Genomic DNA, 14,115 nt, shown 5'->3' with positions numbered 1-14,115 from the left:
CTGCGCATCTAAAAAAAAGGCTTGAATTCTAACTGAGGAAAAAGGCAAACAAAATTACAGAGCTAAAGTAATTTTCATCAATTTTTTCCTCATACCATAATTTATTTTTCATAAAGACACTTCTATTTCAAGAATCCATGTTTTTTGTTATTTATGACAACAATCCCTGAAAAAGTGGGTGACCGATATTGGGGTCTTATCCCCAGCCTAAGAGGCGGGTGGGTGAAGAATGGTACATGTCCAGGCATGTACACATTGCTGCTTTCTAGGAAATGGCTCCCATGGTGAATGACTCACTGTCACACACTGTTACACACTCCCAAGGCAGACAAGATAATCCCACCGCACACACACCCGCACACACTTGACGCTCTCATAAGTGTGCACACTTAAAGGGAGCAAAAGACACTGACAAAACAGCTGGGGAGTCAGTGTCACATTGTGTTGTCTACCTTATTGGCTACCACGGAGACGGAATCTAGTTTCTTTGAGGAGGGGATCAGCACTACACAGCTCCCACAGAGATTGTACAGAGCAAGTTAGCTCAGTGCTCAATGTTCGAGAGTAGCTGCTGAAGTAAGGATTTCCTGGTGACAGCGTGACGTGGACACATAAAAACACTTGACAATCATGTAAAATCGTGTTGGCTAAAATCAATCCCAAAACGATAAATCGTTCAGCCCGACTAACCAGATGGGTGGGAATGAATTGCCATTTCTAGATTTTTAGATTTCTTAATTTCTAGTTTTTGTCATTGCATGTGTTCAGCAAAGTTTGATGAACCAATGAAGAGATTATCAGCCACTACAGCTGGCAGAACTCGATCAATGCTATTGCTTATGGTTGAGTCCGAGCATTACCGTATTTTCCGGACTATAAGGCGCACCGGTCTATAAGGCGCACCTTCAATGAATGGCCCATTTTAAAACGTTGTCCTTATATAAGGCGCACCGGACTATAAGGCGCACCATTAATGCATAATGTCAGATTTTTAATCCAAATCAAATCATTCTACATTTTATCTTTTTTATTTCAACTTCAGACGCAACTAATTACTTTATAATCACAAAATAATGATCCATAGTCTTTTTGATTCATGATTCATAGTCTTCAACAGGCCACTTATGATTCATTTCATGACACAATGCTTCGGGCCAGTTTAAATTTAGGAATTTGGTCCATATATATATAAGACGCACCAGACTATAAGGCGCACTGTCGGCTATTGAGAAAAGTCTAGGTCTTTAGGTGCGCCTTATAGTCCGGAAAATACGGTAGTTGGTTCCACCCAATTAATGTTCTTACTCATAGGCACGTATACATGCAGGATGTTGCACCACATTCACTCACATGCATGCACACTGCTGTTTCCAATCAAGCCAGGATCCTTGCCTTGTGAATGACGCTAACCACAGACATCTAGCTTAAATATTTTGGTTGCTTTCCACCGCACACAACCTCTCTTCCTCTCTACCTCCTGCCGAACTCGTGTCCATGTGTGCTTTTTCTTTTTGGCCTTTTTTTTCCCTGCCCGGGCATCGCGTCGTAAACATTTATGAGAGGTACTCTGGCCCTGGATGACCATGCCGCCGTTTGAGGTGCGATGTGTATGCATGAACGCTCAACTCATGAATGCATACGCACATGCAGCGCAACACGGCATCGTTTATCTCCAGATATGAGCCACACCGTATAGTTTAAATGCAAATGCATCAGTTTCCAGTCATGAGCGGGTGCATTAGGAGAATGTCTACTACTGCAGACACTTTATTCACCCAAAACGGCAGCTGGGAGTCCACCGAGACGCTGGCCCGGGCAGAGTTAAGAGGAAATGGGGAGCTGACACAAACAGGGAGGCTTTCCAAGAAAGAAAATTGAATACAGTTTACACACTGAGCATGTTAGACAAGCCCAGACTTGCCTCTGGTACACACATTATGGCTAGTGTTAAGGCAAGGTTCAGTGACTTTAAATAATCTATAGATCACCCACACGCACGCACGCCAACTCAAGCAGACAAACGCCGCAGAGATAAAGGGGACACATTAAATTTGGCTGCTTGGCGACGTGCCTGAAAGGAGCGCGCACATACACTTGATATGATATGTGGACGAGGGCAAGCTTTAAAGTACTCATTAAAAAGGTGTAATAACGCGTGAGTAATAGGTCTTAGTTGGTCAAGGCTTCCAGCTTGTGTACTATAAACATGAAAAAGATCGTAATCACCACTGTCATACCTTGGACGGATAGAGATGCACAGTTACTACTTGCATTTATTTTCTTCCAAGTTTTTTTTTTTTTTTTTTTTTTTTTTTAATGTGCAGGCTCATGACCGCACTTACTTAACCGATTTTCACAAATATTTGTAGAGGGTTGGGACATAGGCCATAAAAGTAATTTTTGTTATTTTAATTGTTTCATTAACTTCAGTCTAGACATTTTAGTTTTTCTAAAAGCCACATTAAAATTAATTCATATGGAAATAAATGAATAATTTTTTTTTTTTTTTTCAGAGAGTGATTCCAAATTAGGATGGTCCGGCCTTGGTGGAGGTCGTGCTATGAGTACTATTCAAGTTTGATATTAGCAAGAGAGTGATTGAGCTTGGTGTGAATGATGCCTGAACAATTAAGTGGTGCACAGATGGGACACTCTATTTTTATACCATAAATACCTTATTCCTGTTAAGTCTTTATATAGGGGACTCGCTATCAGAGCACACACACACAAAAAATCTCATCTGAAAGCCCATGTCAGCTTTCATTGTGCCTAAATCCTATTTTTTTTATTTATTTATTTTTTTAATCGGGGAATGACAAGGCCTTTGATTTTGATCTTGAGGCCTCATGCAACATGAGGGGCGGTGCCTGAAAGCTTGATTCGTTGGGAGTCGACCAAATGATTGCGTGTTAAACAAGTGAGTCAGTTGTCGAAATGTTTGCATGTTGGAGCTCTGACTCAGAAAAACAACAAAACGGCAAAACCTCAATTCCTGTTTACATATTTTGCACAGCAAACTGGGAGTGCGTAGCCTTGATATCACTTAGTGTAGTGGAGGTCGAAGATATAGAGGTTCAATATGTCATGCACGTAACTACCTTCAGCCTCGAGTGGAGACCAGTGTCCAGAAGGGGCGCACGGTCGGGGTGATGATGAGTTGGAGGCGTACTGAAGTAGAACTCTCCCCTCTGTGCATTTATCACACACTGATCCCAATTCTCTAGGAAACACAACAGACAGGCACAGCAGGCAACTTAGATACAAGCCACGTGCAGTATTTCCTCAAGCAATTGCCCCTACTTGACTAATGCGGCTTCTCCATTATTAGTCAACTAAATTCTTATCAAGATATAAAAGTCTAAATTTTTTATAATAATAAAAATAATAACTGTAATCACATGCAATCATTCACGCAAGGACATTATAGTATTAACTGTTGATCCCATTTGAATTCTATCGGTAACCAAATCAGCAGCCGCTACAGACGCATGTAAATGAGGTCTATTTGCAGTATGATTGTGATAAATACACAAATGAATGGTTATGCAATGCAATATCCAAGTAGGCTACAACATATCACTTTAGACTTTCCAAGCAAAGTCATTGTAATTGATAGGCAACCAATCCAGGTCATTTCACCTGTCGTAAAAGTGTCCCGAAATAGGCGGGAACCATTCCAAGCTGATAGAGTTGTGATGCTGCTCCACCACCTGAGGGGGCATCGGCACCGGGGGAGGTTTGGAGGCAGGTTGCCACGTCTGGTAGACAAGGTCCATGTAGCAGTGCATCCGGGCTACTTGATTCAGGGTGAAGGAGTCGGTACAGGAGTCGTCTGTGGGGAGGACAAAACAAAAACTGTGGCCATTTCCAACATTTCCATCCAAAATACCAATAAATGTTTTGGTCTCTCAGATATTGAATAGTCAACTCCTTTTAACTCTGTTGCTAACCAAAACAGGAGCAGTAAAGCACAGGAAGGATGAGGTGACGGCGAATAGAAGTCCAGTAGACCACTTTTAACTTGACCTGAATTGTAATATACTTGAAAAAATAAGTGCTTGCAATGTAACATACTGCGAAAATAACAGCAACAGTTTACCATTCCTCACCTGCGTAACTCATGTAGTTGTTGAAGGGCGTGTGCGTGAAATGCGGACAGCCACAGGTTTCGTTTCCCGGCTCGGGATCATGGCAGCCTTTGAACTTGGGCGTGGGGTTGGTGTCGGCGCATAGATCGCCGGTCTCCATGGAAGGCTCAGTCTCCAAACAAGCGTCGTTGCACGACTCGATCTCAGAGATCCCTCGAAAGACGTGGTAGAGGCCCAGACTGTGACCCACCTCATGAACCATGGTGTCCGTGTGGCCGAATGTGCCGTAGAAGGACGGGTTCAGCACAATTCCACCTGAGAGAGGAAAAATAGTGTATCTAAAAAAAAAAAAAGTCTACACACCTCCGCTAAAACGCTATTTTTTGTGATGCAAAAACAATAACCGACCAAGAGAAATAATTTCATTCTCACTTTTTTCTAACGCAATAATTTGGCTTTTGGACATGGGTGTGAAGACTTTATATCCACTGTAAGAGCATGATGCAAACTGCAAACAATCAATATGTAGAGTCACGTAATGCATTATTCACGGTTCACCTGGGCTTCCTCACAGTTCGAGCTCTGATCAAGACAGGCGCTTGCTGCTTGAGGCTTGAACTGTAATTACCCCGAATCAACAGTCTGGATGGCCAGATACGGCATGCGCTGAATATTTGCATATGTGTTGGGGGTAGGTATGTGTATACGTGTGTATGTGCACATTGCGTGTCATCTAACCTAAATGCGTGAGGGCTTCTTTGTCCCATGGCCAAGTGGCAACCCCGGCTAGATCTTCATCAGAGGAGTTGGCAAAGAAAACATTCAGGTGAGTCGAGCCGTCCAAGCGCAGGATCTCTTTGAGCTCCTTCACATCCAAATAGGCTCTGGGAAATGACCGAGAAAGCACATAGGAATGAAGTGTTTTAACTAAAAATCTGGTTTTCTTTGTACAAAGAAATACAAGGACAATTGAAAATAAAGTCAAAGAAATAAATGGATTAAGTCATAATATTAGGAATAATCTATATACCTAATAATCTTGAGAAGCTGTATCACAAGAACAAAATTGCTAGAATTTGATGACAATCGTCAAAATTTTCTCTAATTTACATTTGAACTACAATATTGGAAAAAAAAAATATTTCCTTGCTTTTTGGCCCCAAATAGTGATTACTTTTGACTTTGGGACCCACCAGCACACAAAACACATGTTCAATTGGATAAGAGTAATGGATTCATGTAAGTGTAATGTGCTCTTATTTATGGCAAACCTGGCTCGGGAACTTGAGCAACAAATTATGTGCACAGACAGATGAACAAATGGAGTTAGAGGAACAATTTGATAAAATGCGGCAATGCCGTTTCAATTTGAAAAACGTCCTAATTATTTGTCAGGCTTGTTATTGCACCCTTGTGTAATCCAGAGGAAATTGAACCATGTTGAGGCTGTTGTCTAGGAAGAGCAACAGGCCAATAAACAGTAACCCAAAATGCAACCAAGGGCCTTCATTTCCCTTGTTTGTAGCAGTGCTGATAGCCAAGCCGCAATGCCTTGTGAACATCATGGCGACACATGTTTCATGTTGGGAAGACAACCAGTTCAATAAAACATTTGCTGCCATTATTCCATTTGATTCCCAACATCTCTCGACGCTTTCTTCATTTCAACAATCCACCAATTAATTAAATGCACAGAGTGAAGTATTGTCTTCCAGCATGTGGCCCAGCGATGCGATCCAGTTACTGATAACTGCAATCATTCGGCGGCACGATAAGTTATCGCCGCAGTCTGACTGTCATTTATTTTAGGAACAAACTAAAACCTGGCCGCTGGCCCTGGCAGGCTGTGTCAGAAAGCACAGCCATCGCTTGAAAGTGTCAATAATCTATTGCATCTGCTGGAGTTTTTTTTTTTTTCTTCTCAAAACACAAGACTTGGTCACAAATGACACCCCTTTTAAATATTTTAACCGATGCGCTCGACTGCTACCACCAATATTTCAGTTTATAACTTCTGTGTTCTTGGATCATAAGATTAAGTGTGACAACACAGAGGCAAAAAAAAACAAAAAACAAAAACATGGCTGTGTACAGCTGGGAAACAAACATACTTCCTACTAAACGGTTCCGACCCTCTGGTTAAATGTGGACAAAGTGGTGAAATTAATGCGGCATAATCTCTCACTGGAACAAATAAACTGCACGCCTATGGGTAGTTTTTCTAAATGGCTGCCTCTGTTTGTCCATTTACACATTAGATGTCTGCGGTTAAGTAACGGAATCTTTTTGGATGAAAGTTCGAAGCAGGAAAATACTGGGGGGGAAAATGGGATGTAATGATTTACACCATGATTAAATAACTCTTAAAGGTCTGTTAATTAGATTTCAATGGCTCTACATCAACTGTTTTCTTTTACATGAACCCTCCAATTACTTCATTAAATTCATTTAGTGCCGTCTGTACTGTTAATTTCTCGTTCATCCTTTTGCACCACAACACTCTGTGTATCATTTATTCCATTCTGCGCTCTAAAAACCTAGCCAGTCATGCCAGCGTGCTTTGTAGTAAATAGTTCCACATCTTTAAAAAATGTATAAAAAAAAAAAAAAGGAGCGGCAAGTGTCTGCACAAGATATTAAAATCTAAATGTAAAACCAAGCTGACTGGCGGAGTATGTTCAATGTCACCTAGAGGAAGCAATTTAAAAGTGGCTAACAGCAGTGTTTGGCAGCGTTTTAGAGGAAATACACTCGTGAGAAAATTATCCCTCCTAGCAATTCGGCGAAGGTTTAAACCCAGAGAAATTTAATAGATAATATCTCCACAAAGTTTGATGGATAAATCTCACTGCACAGCAAGTATAACTGATTTCACAGGGAACTTTTCTGCTTCTTCAAAAAAGGCCTACTGTACAATAGTAAAAGTGAAATGTACTTTTCAATTTCTTGCATAGTTGTGTCAGTTAATTACCGAGATGCTTACTTCCAAAAATACTGTGAGCCGTGGACTTGGATGCTAGGTTGGGCTAAGATCAGCTAATTTTCAGGCAACAACGTGACAGAGGTATCAAATCCAGATCCAGAGAGTAAATTAACATTAACACGCTCGACATACGTTTGGTGTGGAAGTGTTTGCAGCGCAGAGTTTGGACCGTTCACTCCATCTTTGTGACCGTCCAGTCACGTCTTCTTTTAAGTTCCTTGCCAATGACCCTTACCCGGCTTTACTCCGACCCCGCTCTCCCTCTTTGGACCCTCGTCACATGGGGACGTTGGAAGGGTGGCAGTGAGGGATCGTTTGGTGCGAGATCCGGGGATTTGTGTGGCTGCTTACATTTCTGTGTTCACAGCTTTTAAACTGGAGATTATGACTTCATCCATTTACACCCATGTATAATTCATGTAAAGCTGTAAATTTGCCTCGTATACATTCAGTGGAGTATGCCTGGGTCCAGCAAAGGAGCAAGCTGGTGTGGCTATAACATTCTGGTGGCCAACGTTCATATTCCGTTTGGGTTAACACCGCAGCTCCTAAACCCCATTGTTCATCTCCACGTTTATTACCAGATCTGATTGCTTGTCCTCAACCTTTCTACTTAACAAATGCACTCTTGCACATTCAAATTCTCAACGACCCAGAGATAAATTGGAAATGGGAATGATGATGGAGTGAATGCTCAAAGAACATTGGCAATATCTTCAGTGCGCCTTACGTGACTTAAAGAACACCATCTAACTAGATTAAAAAGCAATACAGCATATTTTCTAAAAAGATAGTATATAATCTGACAATCCATTATCCCATCGGAGTAGACTCGAATGCAGGAGGCCACCCCCTGTCACTGAAAGCACAGGTGAAATCTCAACAACAGGTGTTTTTATAAGAGCGCTCCGGCTTTAAAAGGGAAGTGCAAAGTCCTGGTATTTACGAACAAGCACTCCATTATGTTTTATGGGACGGGGCTTAATGGTTTAGACGACCAACTGTAAAACACCCAAGTCAAGGGCCCGGGAGATTAGTCCCTCCACTGAGCTAAATACAGTGGGGAGAGGGAGTGGAGCGGAGAAAAGGGTGCTCCATCCATCAATCTGCCACGCTGAGAGGTATTGACTCATAAGGAGGCGAGGCAGAGGCCAAGGGAAAACGGATGACCTATTAGCCTCTGACAACGCCAGGCCGGAATTTCATTTCCCAAAATGAAAAGGTTTACGCACCCATCTTTCTTTGGTTTAGGAGTGCTTAAAAACTTAATATGGGAAGCTTTGAATATTTTGTTGAATATTTCATTGGGGTAAATCAAGAAACCAACTCGCTGTGCCCTTCACTATTGATTCCCCCTCTCATATACCGAATTTTCTGCACTATAAGGCGCACCGGATTATAAGGCGCACCTTCAATGAATGGCCCATTTGAAAACTTTGTCCATATATAAGGCACACCGGATTATAAGGCGCACCTTCAATGAATGGCCCATTTGAAAACTTTGTCCATATATTAGATATATACATTTGGCCCACGGGCAGGACTTTGGACACGCTTGCTGTAGTAGCTCAATAATGGTCCATATATAAGGCGCACCTGATTATCAGGCGCACTGTCGGATTTTGAGAAAATTGGAGGTTTTTAGGTGCGCCTTATAGTGCGGAAAATACGGTAATATCAATTTACAGCAATATCAATACAGATATGGTGTAAATTGGTGTATCTGTTTGGCATTTTTTTATGAAAAATGCCATGAGATAAATTAAAATCTCATCAAGATGTGTCATGAACATAGGTTGGACTTATTTCTAAAAGTTCGGGAGAGAGAAATTGTTTGCCTGTGTCCTGTGTTGACTTGTCTTTTACAACCCGGTAGCAATGCTGAAGAAATGAAAGCCACAGAGCATACCATAGACATTATGCACCATAATCAAAACAGCAAAGTCACTTGAGCAAGATTATTCTGAATGAGAATATCGCCCCTGTTTTTCTTTCTTTCTGGAATGCGTCAAACCCCACGCCCATATGTCAAATACCAGGGAGATTTGGACAGTGGAAGCCAGTTGTTGACATCTAAATCAAGCAGATTCTCTGCCGCTTGATGAATGGGCTTTGAACGATGACTAAGCTGGAAGGGATGTGAAGCCCACCTGCTTTTACTCTCCCAATGTTGTTAATTAAATGTCATTATTTTGCTATTTAGCAGTCATTTCAAACAAAGGGATAGAGGCGGACTGACAGCGCTTCCAGCTTCAGCTATGATTGAAACCAGCCACCTTCATCGCTCTATTCGCACTATCACGAAGATCTAAACGATGATTTAACGCTTTTGTTCATGATGACAACTCCCTGCTTTGTCCTCATTCAAGGCTACTGTGCTTTGTATACCTGCAACCGAAATATGCTGAGGATTGGCAGAGGCCTATTTAAAAAAAATTCAAAATATCTATGATCTCTGCCAGCTTTTAGTCATCATTTACAAGCACATTACATTATGACAAAATAAATATTTTTGAAGGTCTACGTGTTTTCAAGCAGCCACATCAAATGCCGCAATCCGTACGTTCATGTGCTGTACACCTGAAAGGATGCTGTGAAAAAAAATAGATCCTCACAAGTTTCTCCACTGTTTTTCATTGGAAAATTCAGCCTCCTGTGTTTAGGGACCCTCACCTGCCTCCCAAGGAAACACGTCTGTGCGGTTTCCTGGGGAGTGCGGCATGTCTACAATAATTTCCATTGCTACAAGCGAAAGTCATTCTGGTCCCGCTTTCCTGACCTCTATTTGCCTTTACACTGTTTACAATCTCACTCTTTCCGAATCAACTGCCGCCTCCAATCAAGACGGCTTAATTAGGATCACTGGCTACAGGAAACAAAGTAGAAAAAGGTGGGGGAGAGTTGTTGAAAAATGGATACACACACACATGCACAAAATGATCCGTCTGGCTTGCGTATTTGCTACCAGAAGAGTCATCATGTAGCATTTGTTTTGTCCCGCTTGTGTGTGGAACGCTGATTGAACCAGGCCGAGGTAAGATTGGACTAGCTACCCCCGGAGGATTTCCCAGGCCACACAGGCTGGGAGTTGAGTTACAACTCAGCCGCAAACCAAATGGTCAGGAAGCAGGACTACACTTCCAAGCCCATCTTGCAGGGCGAGCACACTGACAGATTTATCTTTTGATTAATCGAGGAATGAGAGGTGTGGATTTGGTCTGCTGAAATTATCTCATCGAGACTTGAATGAAATTAACCAAGTGATGTTGTGGCGATATACTTGAGAAACTACTAAAAAGATTGGTGGTGGGCTTACTTGTGTGGAGAGGAGCGGTTGAAACATGTCTTGGTCACATCCGTTACATCAGGGTTGCAACAGTCACCGAGGTCGTAGTAGAAATTTTCCCAGTTACATTCCGGGTCACACACGCCGTTTCCTTGCTTGCTCTCAGGGCAGCGACTCCGGTGGCCCGACACGCAGTCTCCTGCGTCGAAACCGGTGAGTGGATGGTTGCATTCTGGGTCGCAAGTGTCGTCACCCACTTTGTTGATGTCGCAGTTAGCGAGGATCAGTCTGTTCCGAAGGGACGAGTTGGTTATGTTATGAATGCTGAGCTCCCAGGTGATGTTGTAGGGACTGAAAGCGTCATTAAGACGCTGGTGCTGCAAGCTGATTTGGTGGTCTGACACGGTTGGCTTGGTCCGCGTATCGTCCCAGATATTTATCACGCGATAACGTACTTTCTTGGGGCGTCGGAAGCTGGAAAGCTGGTTGTAATTTTTGATGACCTCTACGTTGTCACAAACCGTTTGGCCACAAGCTGGGGGCTCTAGCGTCGTGTCTAATAATCCTTCAGCATTTCCTCCACTGCCATGAAAACCCATCCGTCCACTTCCCCTCTGCTCTGGTTGAGGGAAGCTACCGTCTTTTACAGTCAGCCACTTCCTGCCTGGATGCTCAAAAGTTTCACGTATGACCAGTTGAGGTAGATCTTGCAGATCCTCATTGCCCTGCATATCCCTGATAATCTGCCTCTGCCCCCGAGCATGCCTCCACAGGGCCACCCTCTCCACCGCCCCTCTGTAGTTATGATTCAGTGCGTTTCCCCCGATCATCAGTACTTTGCACTTTTTGGTCAGGTGACTGAAGACGTCACCCGATTGCTCGCGACTCACGCCAACTTGGGCGCCGTTGACAAAGAGCTTCATGTAGACGCCATCATAGGTGACAGCTAGATGCGCCCATTGGTTTGGTACGTAGCGTGCATTGGAGTGGATGACGGTGGCCTTGTGAGCTCGATCTGTCTTAAGGGAGAAGAAGAAGCGAGGGTCTCGGTTGCCATGTTCACTGACCGACTGGATGCCAAGCAACCAGCCTCGGTCGCTGGAGGCGTAGAAACATTTGTCGTAAAGGCCTGGGAAGACAACACAAGAAAAGCTCGTTATTATGTGCATTTGCTTAGTCTGTCACAAGTGCAACAGGGAGGGCAGTTTTCTATTCAATAATGTGAGGTATAAATACGTTTACATAGAGAGCTAAACCTTTCACACTCACATTCACACAGTCACTGAGTGGGAATTGAACCGATGCTGTCTGCACAGAAATCCGGTCAGAGAATTATTTTGCACCATCAGTGTTCATACTGAAATATTACAAAGAGGTACCTCTGTCCCTATCCGTGAAAAATGTTGACTTTTATCTCTAGTTATCTGAGGCCGCTTTTACAGAAGACTCCAAAAGGTCTTATGTGGGAGTCAAGTGAATCCCCAGAGTTAAAAGACAGAAACTCAGGTGGAGAAAACTAACAGCAGCTGCTCTGGACTGACATGTTCAAGCTTCAGATAGTTGGCCGGAACACAATGGAGTCTGTTAGCCAGAGGGAGAAAGCGTGGTACAAATATGTCTCTGCAGGCAAACGTGAAGCATGGCAGAGATTCCATGCAGATTTGGGAGGGTGCATTTGTCCAAATAAAGCTGTGGATTTGGTCAGATATTGTGGTCTTGTCTTATCCGTCACGCAAGGCTATCCGCAGTCAACACGTGATCACCCAGCATAATATTAGATACAGCAATACAACATTACTCCCGCCAAGGAGCTTCATGAAACTCAACTCAACCTATACGTTACTAAAAAAATCTAAAATATGTTAAACTCTGGTAATTGTGATTTCCAGCTGTCAAGATCGGAGCGCAGATACATAAATATGCTTTATTTTTCTTCCATATATCTGAGGGTGTGTTGTCCTGGAAATTGGGTTGAAGTGCATGTTTGTCTAAGGGGAAACTCCATGGAAATCTCTCTGTATAGGCTTTTCGCGAACACTGAGTGCATTTAAAGTTGTTAGTGTAAATGTCCCTTGCCAGCTAAGTAGCCAGAAAAGGCACAGTTCTCTGCTGAGGCCTTGTTTTTGTAGAGGCACCAAAACACCTTTTTCCTGTTTCACTTGGACCATGTGTGTCAGCTCCAGCATGGTAATGTGTTTTCACTTCTTAGGGGATCTCTGAATGCTAACTGTTTGTTTGTTTAATGCTTGTTGAGGTACGTATGAGACTGGCGCACACGTTCGGGTCCACGAGGGTTCACAGCGAATGCGAATTTGTGGCCCAGGTTGCTGCAGGGACATTTTGCAAAGATTTAAAGAGGCCTTGGCATGTCTGACATGGTTCATCGCAGAGGATTTTGACTTGACAGCTGAAAGTAGAATAATTTCCTCCGATTTGTCTTTATTTTATTTATTTTTTTAGAATCCCTTTGGACACTATAAAGGGTCTTAAGCCCCCCTGGAGCTGAAAAATAGTGTAGTGATTAATAAGATTTACAAAAATTGTCAACTGATAACAGTCATCTTACGCTGAATTAGTAAGAAACTACTATTCCCAGAATGCACAGCAACAGCTACAAAGTTTCTTTCCGTTCGCGGCTACATTCGCAGCCCAATCAGCCTGTCAACCTGATAGACTGTTTGTCAACCTGATAAAACTACTGGATTCTGGATCCACTAGCTAATTTCATATTTAAAGTGTGACATATTTTTAAATGGATCTCTATGGAATTCACACATGTTAGGAAAACTCCATGAACCATATATTAGGGCCACCCCCAGTCTTCACAGAATCATGCCTTTTTGGTGGTTGTGCATGTATTGCCAGGTTATGCATGATGGATATGAAAGAAAATATTTACAACTAGTTACCTTAATATGATTTCCTATTCATTCATTTATTCCTTCATGTTTCAAACCACTTATCCTCACAATGATCAGTATGCTGGAGTCTATCACACTCTAGAGGCACTCTAACTTATTGTCGTAATTATTGCCAACAATATTTGAAGGTTAATATTAATCGCAATAATAATTTATCCAAATTCGCTTGTCCCATATCTTGGTTCCGCAATCGATCAATCTGGCTAATGGTGAGTGTTAACTTTTATCTGGTTCTCATTAGACAGCCAGCTGCCTCAGGATGCATTCATTAACTTGCTAATTCAATGGATTTATGTTCAAAAGAAGAACGACGGCCCGGGTTCAGCGTCAAGGTCAGGTCTTAGGTGGATGACGTCCGCCGCCTTTTCACTCAGTTGGAAGGAAAAAGCCCTCCATCTGTCAGCTAGTGCACTCAAGGCTAAAAGGTGTGCTCCAATGCTCACAGGGCTCCTCGTGTAAACAGCTGTCATAATTCTGCCATGCTCAATTAATCTAACACACTACACTTTTCCAGAGCCTGATTTCGGGACTTGCCTTCTTCGTAGACTCAATATACAGGTGTGTGAGTATATACTGTATATAAAGACTGTATATATATATATATTTTTTTTTATTATCTATCTGTCTGTCTGATATATATATATATATATATGACTGCTAAACGACCCCCTAAAAAGTTATTTTCCTGCTGTCTACATAGTGCTTTCTGTCAAACAGCAGAAACAGATGGACTAGTATGAAGTGATTACATAAAATCCACATAATCGTGCTTTGTGCTGAAAGTTGTGCAATTTCAGATGAGAAAAACCTATTATAAAAACCGTAATTCCCGGACTA

At 42.4% G+C, this 14,115-nt stretch overlaps 1 protein-coding gene across 4 annotated transcripts in view; it reads right to left on the bottom strand.

Annotated features, from left to right (window-relative positions):
• The window catches only part of pappaa (pregnancy-associated plasma protein A, pappalysin 1a), a 79,458-nt gene that overhangs the window by 51,687 nt on the left and 13,656 nt on the right, over positions 1-14,115 (bottom strand). For all 4 annotated transcript variants that reach the window (XM_049738754.2, XM_049738753.2, XM_049738752.2 and 1 more), the window contains 5 exons: positions 10,388-11,486; positions 4,827-4,972; positions 4,110-4,403; positions 3,640-3,832; positions 3,099-3,220 (listed from right to left, as the gene is read on the bottom strand). In XM_049738754.2, the coding sequence (XP_049594711.1) occupies positions 3,099-3,220; positions 3,640-3,832; positions 4,110-4,403; positions 4,827-4,972; positions 10,388-11,486 (1,854 nt within the window). The remainder of the gene's footprint in view (positions 1-3,098; positions 3,221-3,639; positions 3,833-4,109; positions 4,404-4,826; positions 4,973-10,387; positions 11,487-14,115) is intronic.

Source organism: Syngnathus scovelli, chromosome 13 (assembly GCF_024217435.2).
Source record: "Syngnathus scovelli strain Florida chromosome 13, RoL_Ssco_1.2, whole genome shotgun sequence".
NCBI classification, from domain to species: Eukaryota; Metazoa; Chordata; class Actinopteri; order Syngnathiformes; family Syngnathidae; genus Syngnathus; species Syngnathus scovelli.
Note: the sequence above shows the minus strand (reverse complement) of the source record. Positions and strands in the feature narration are given on the sequence as shown.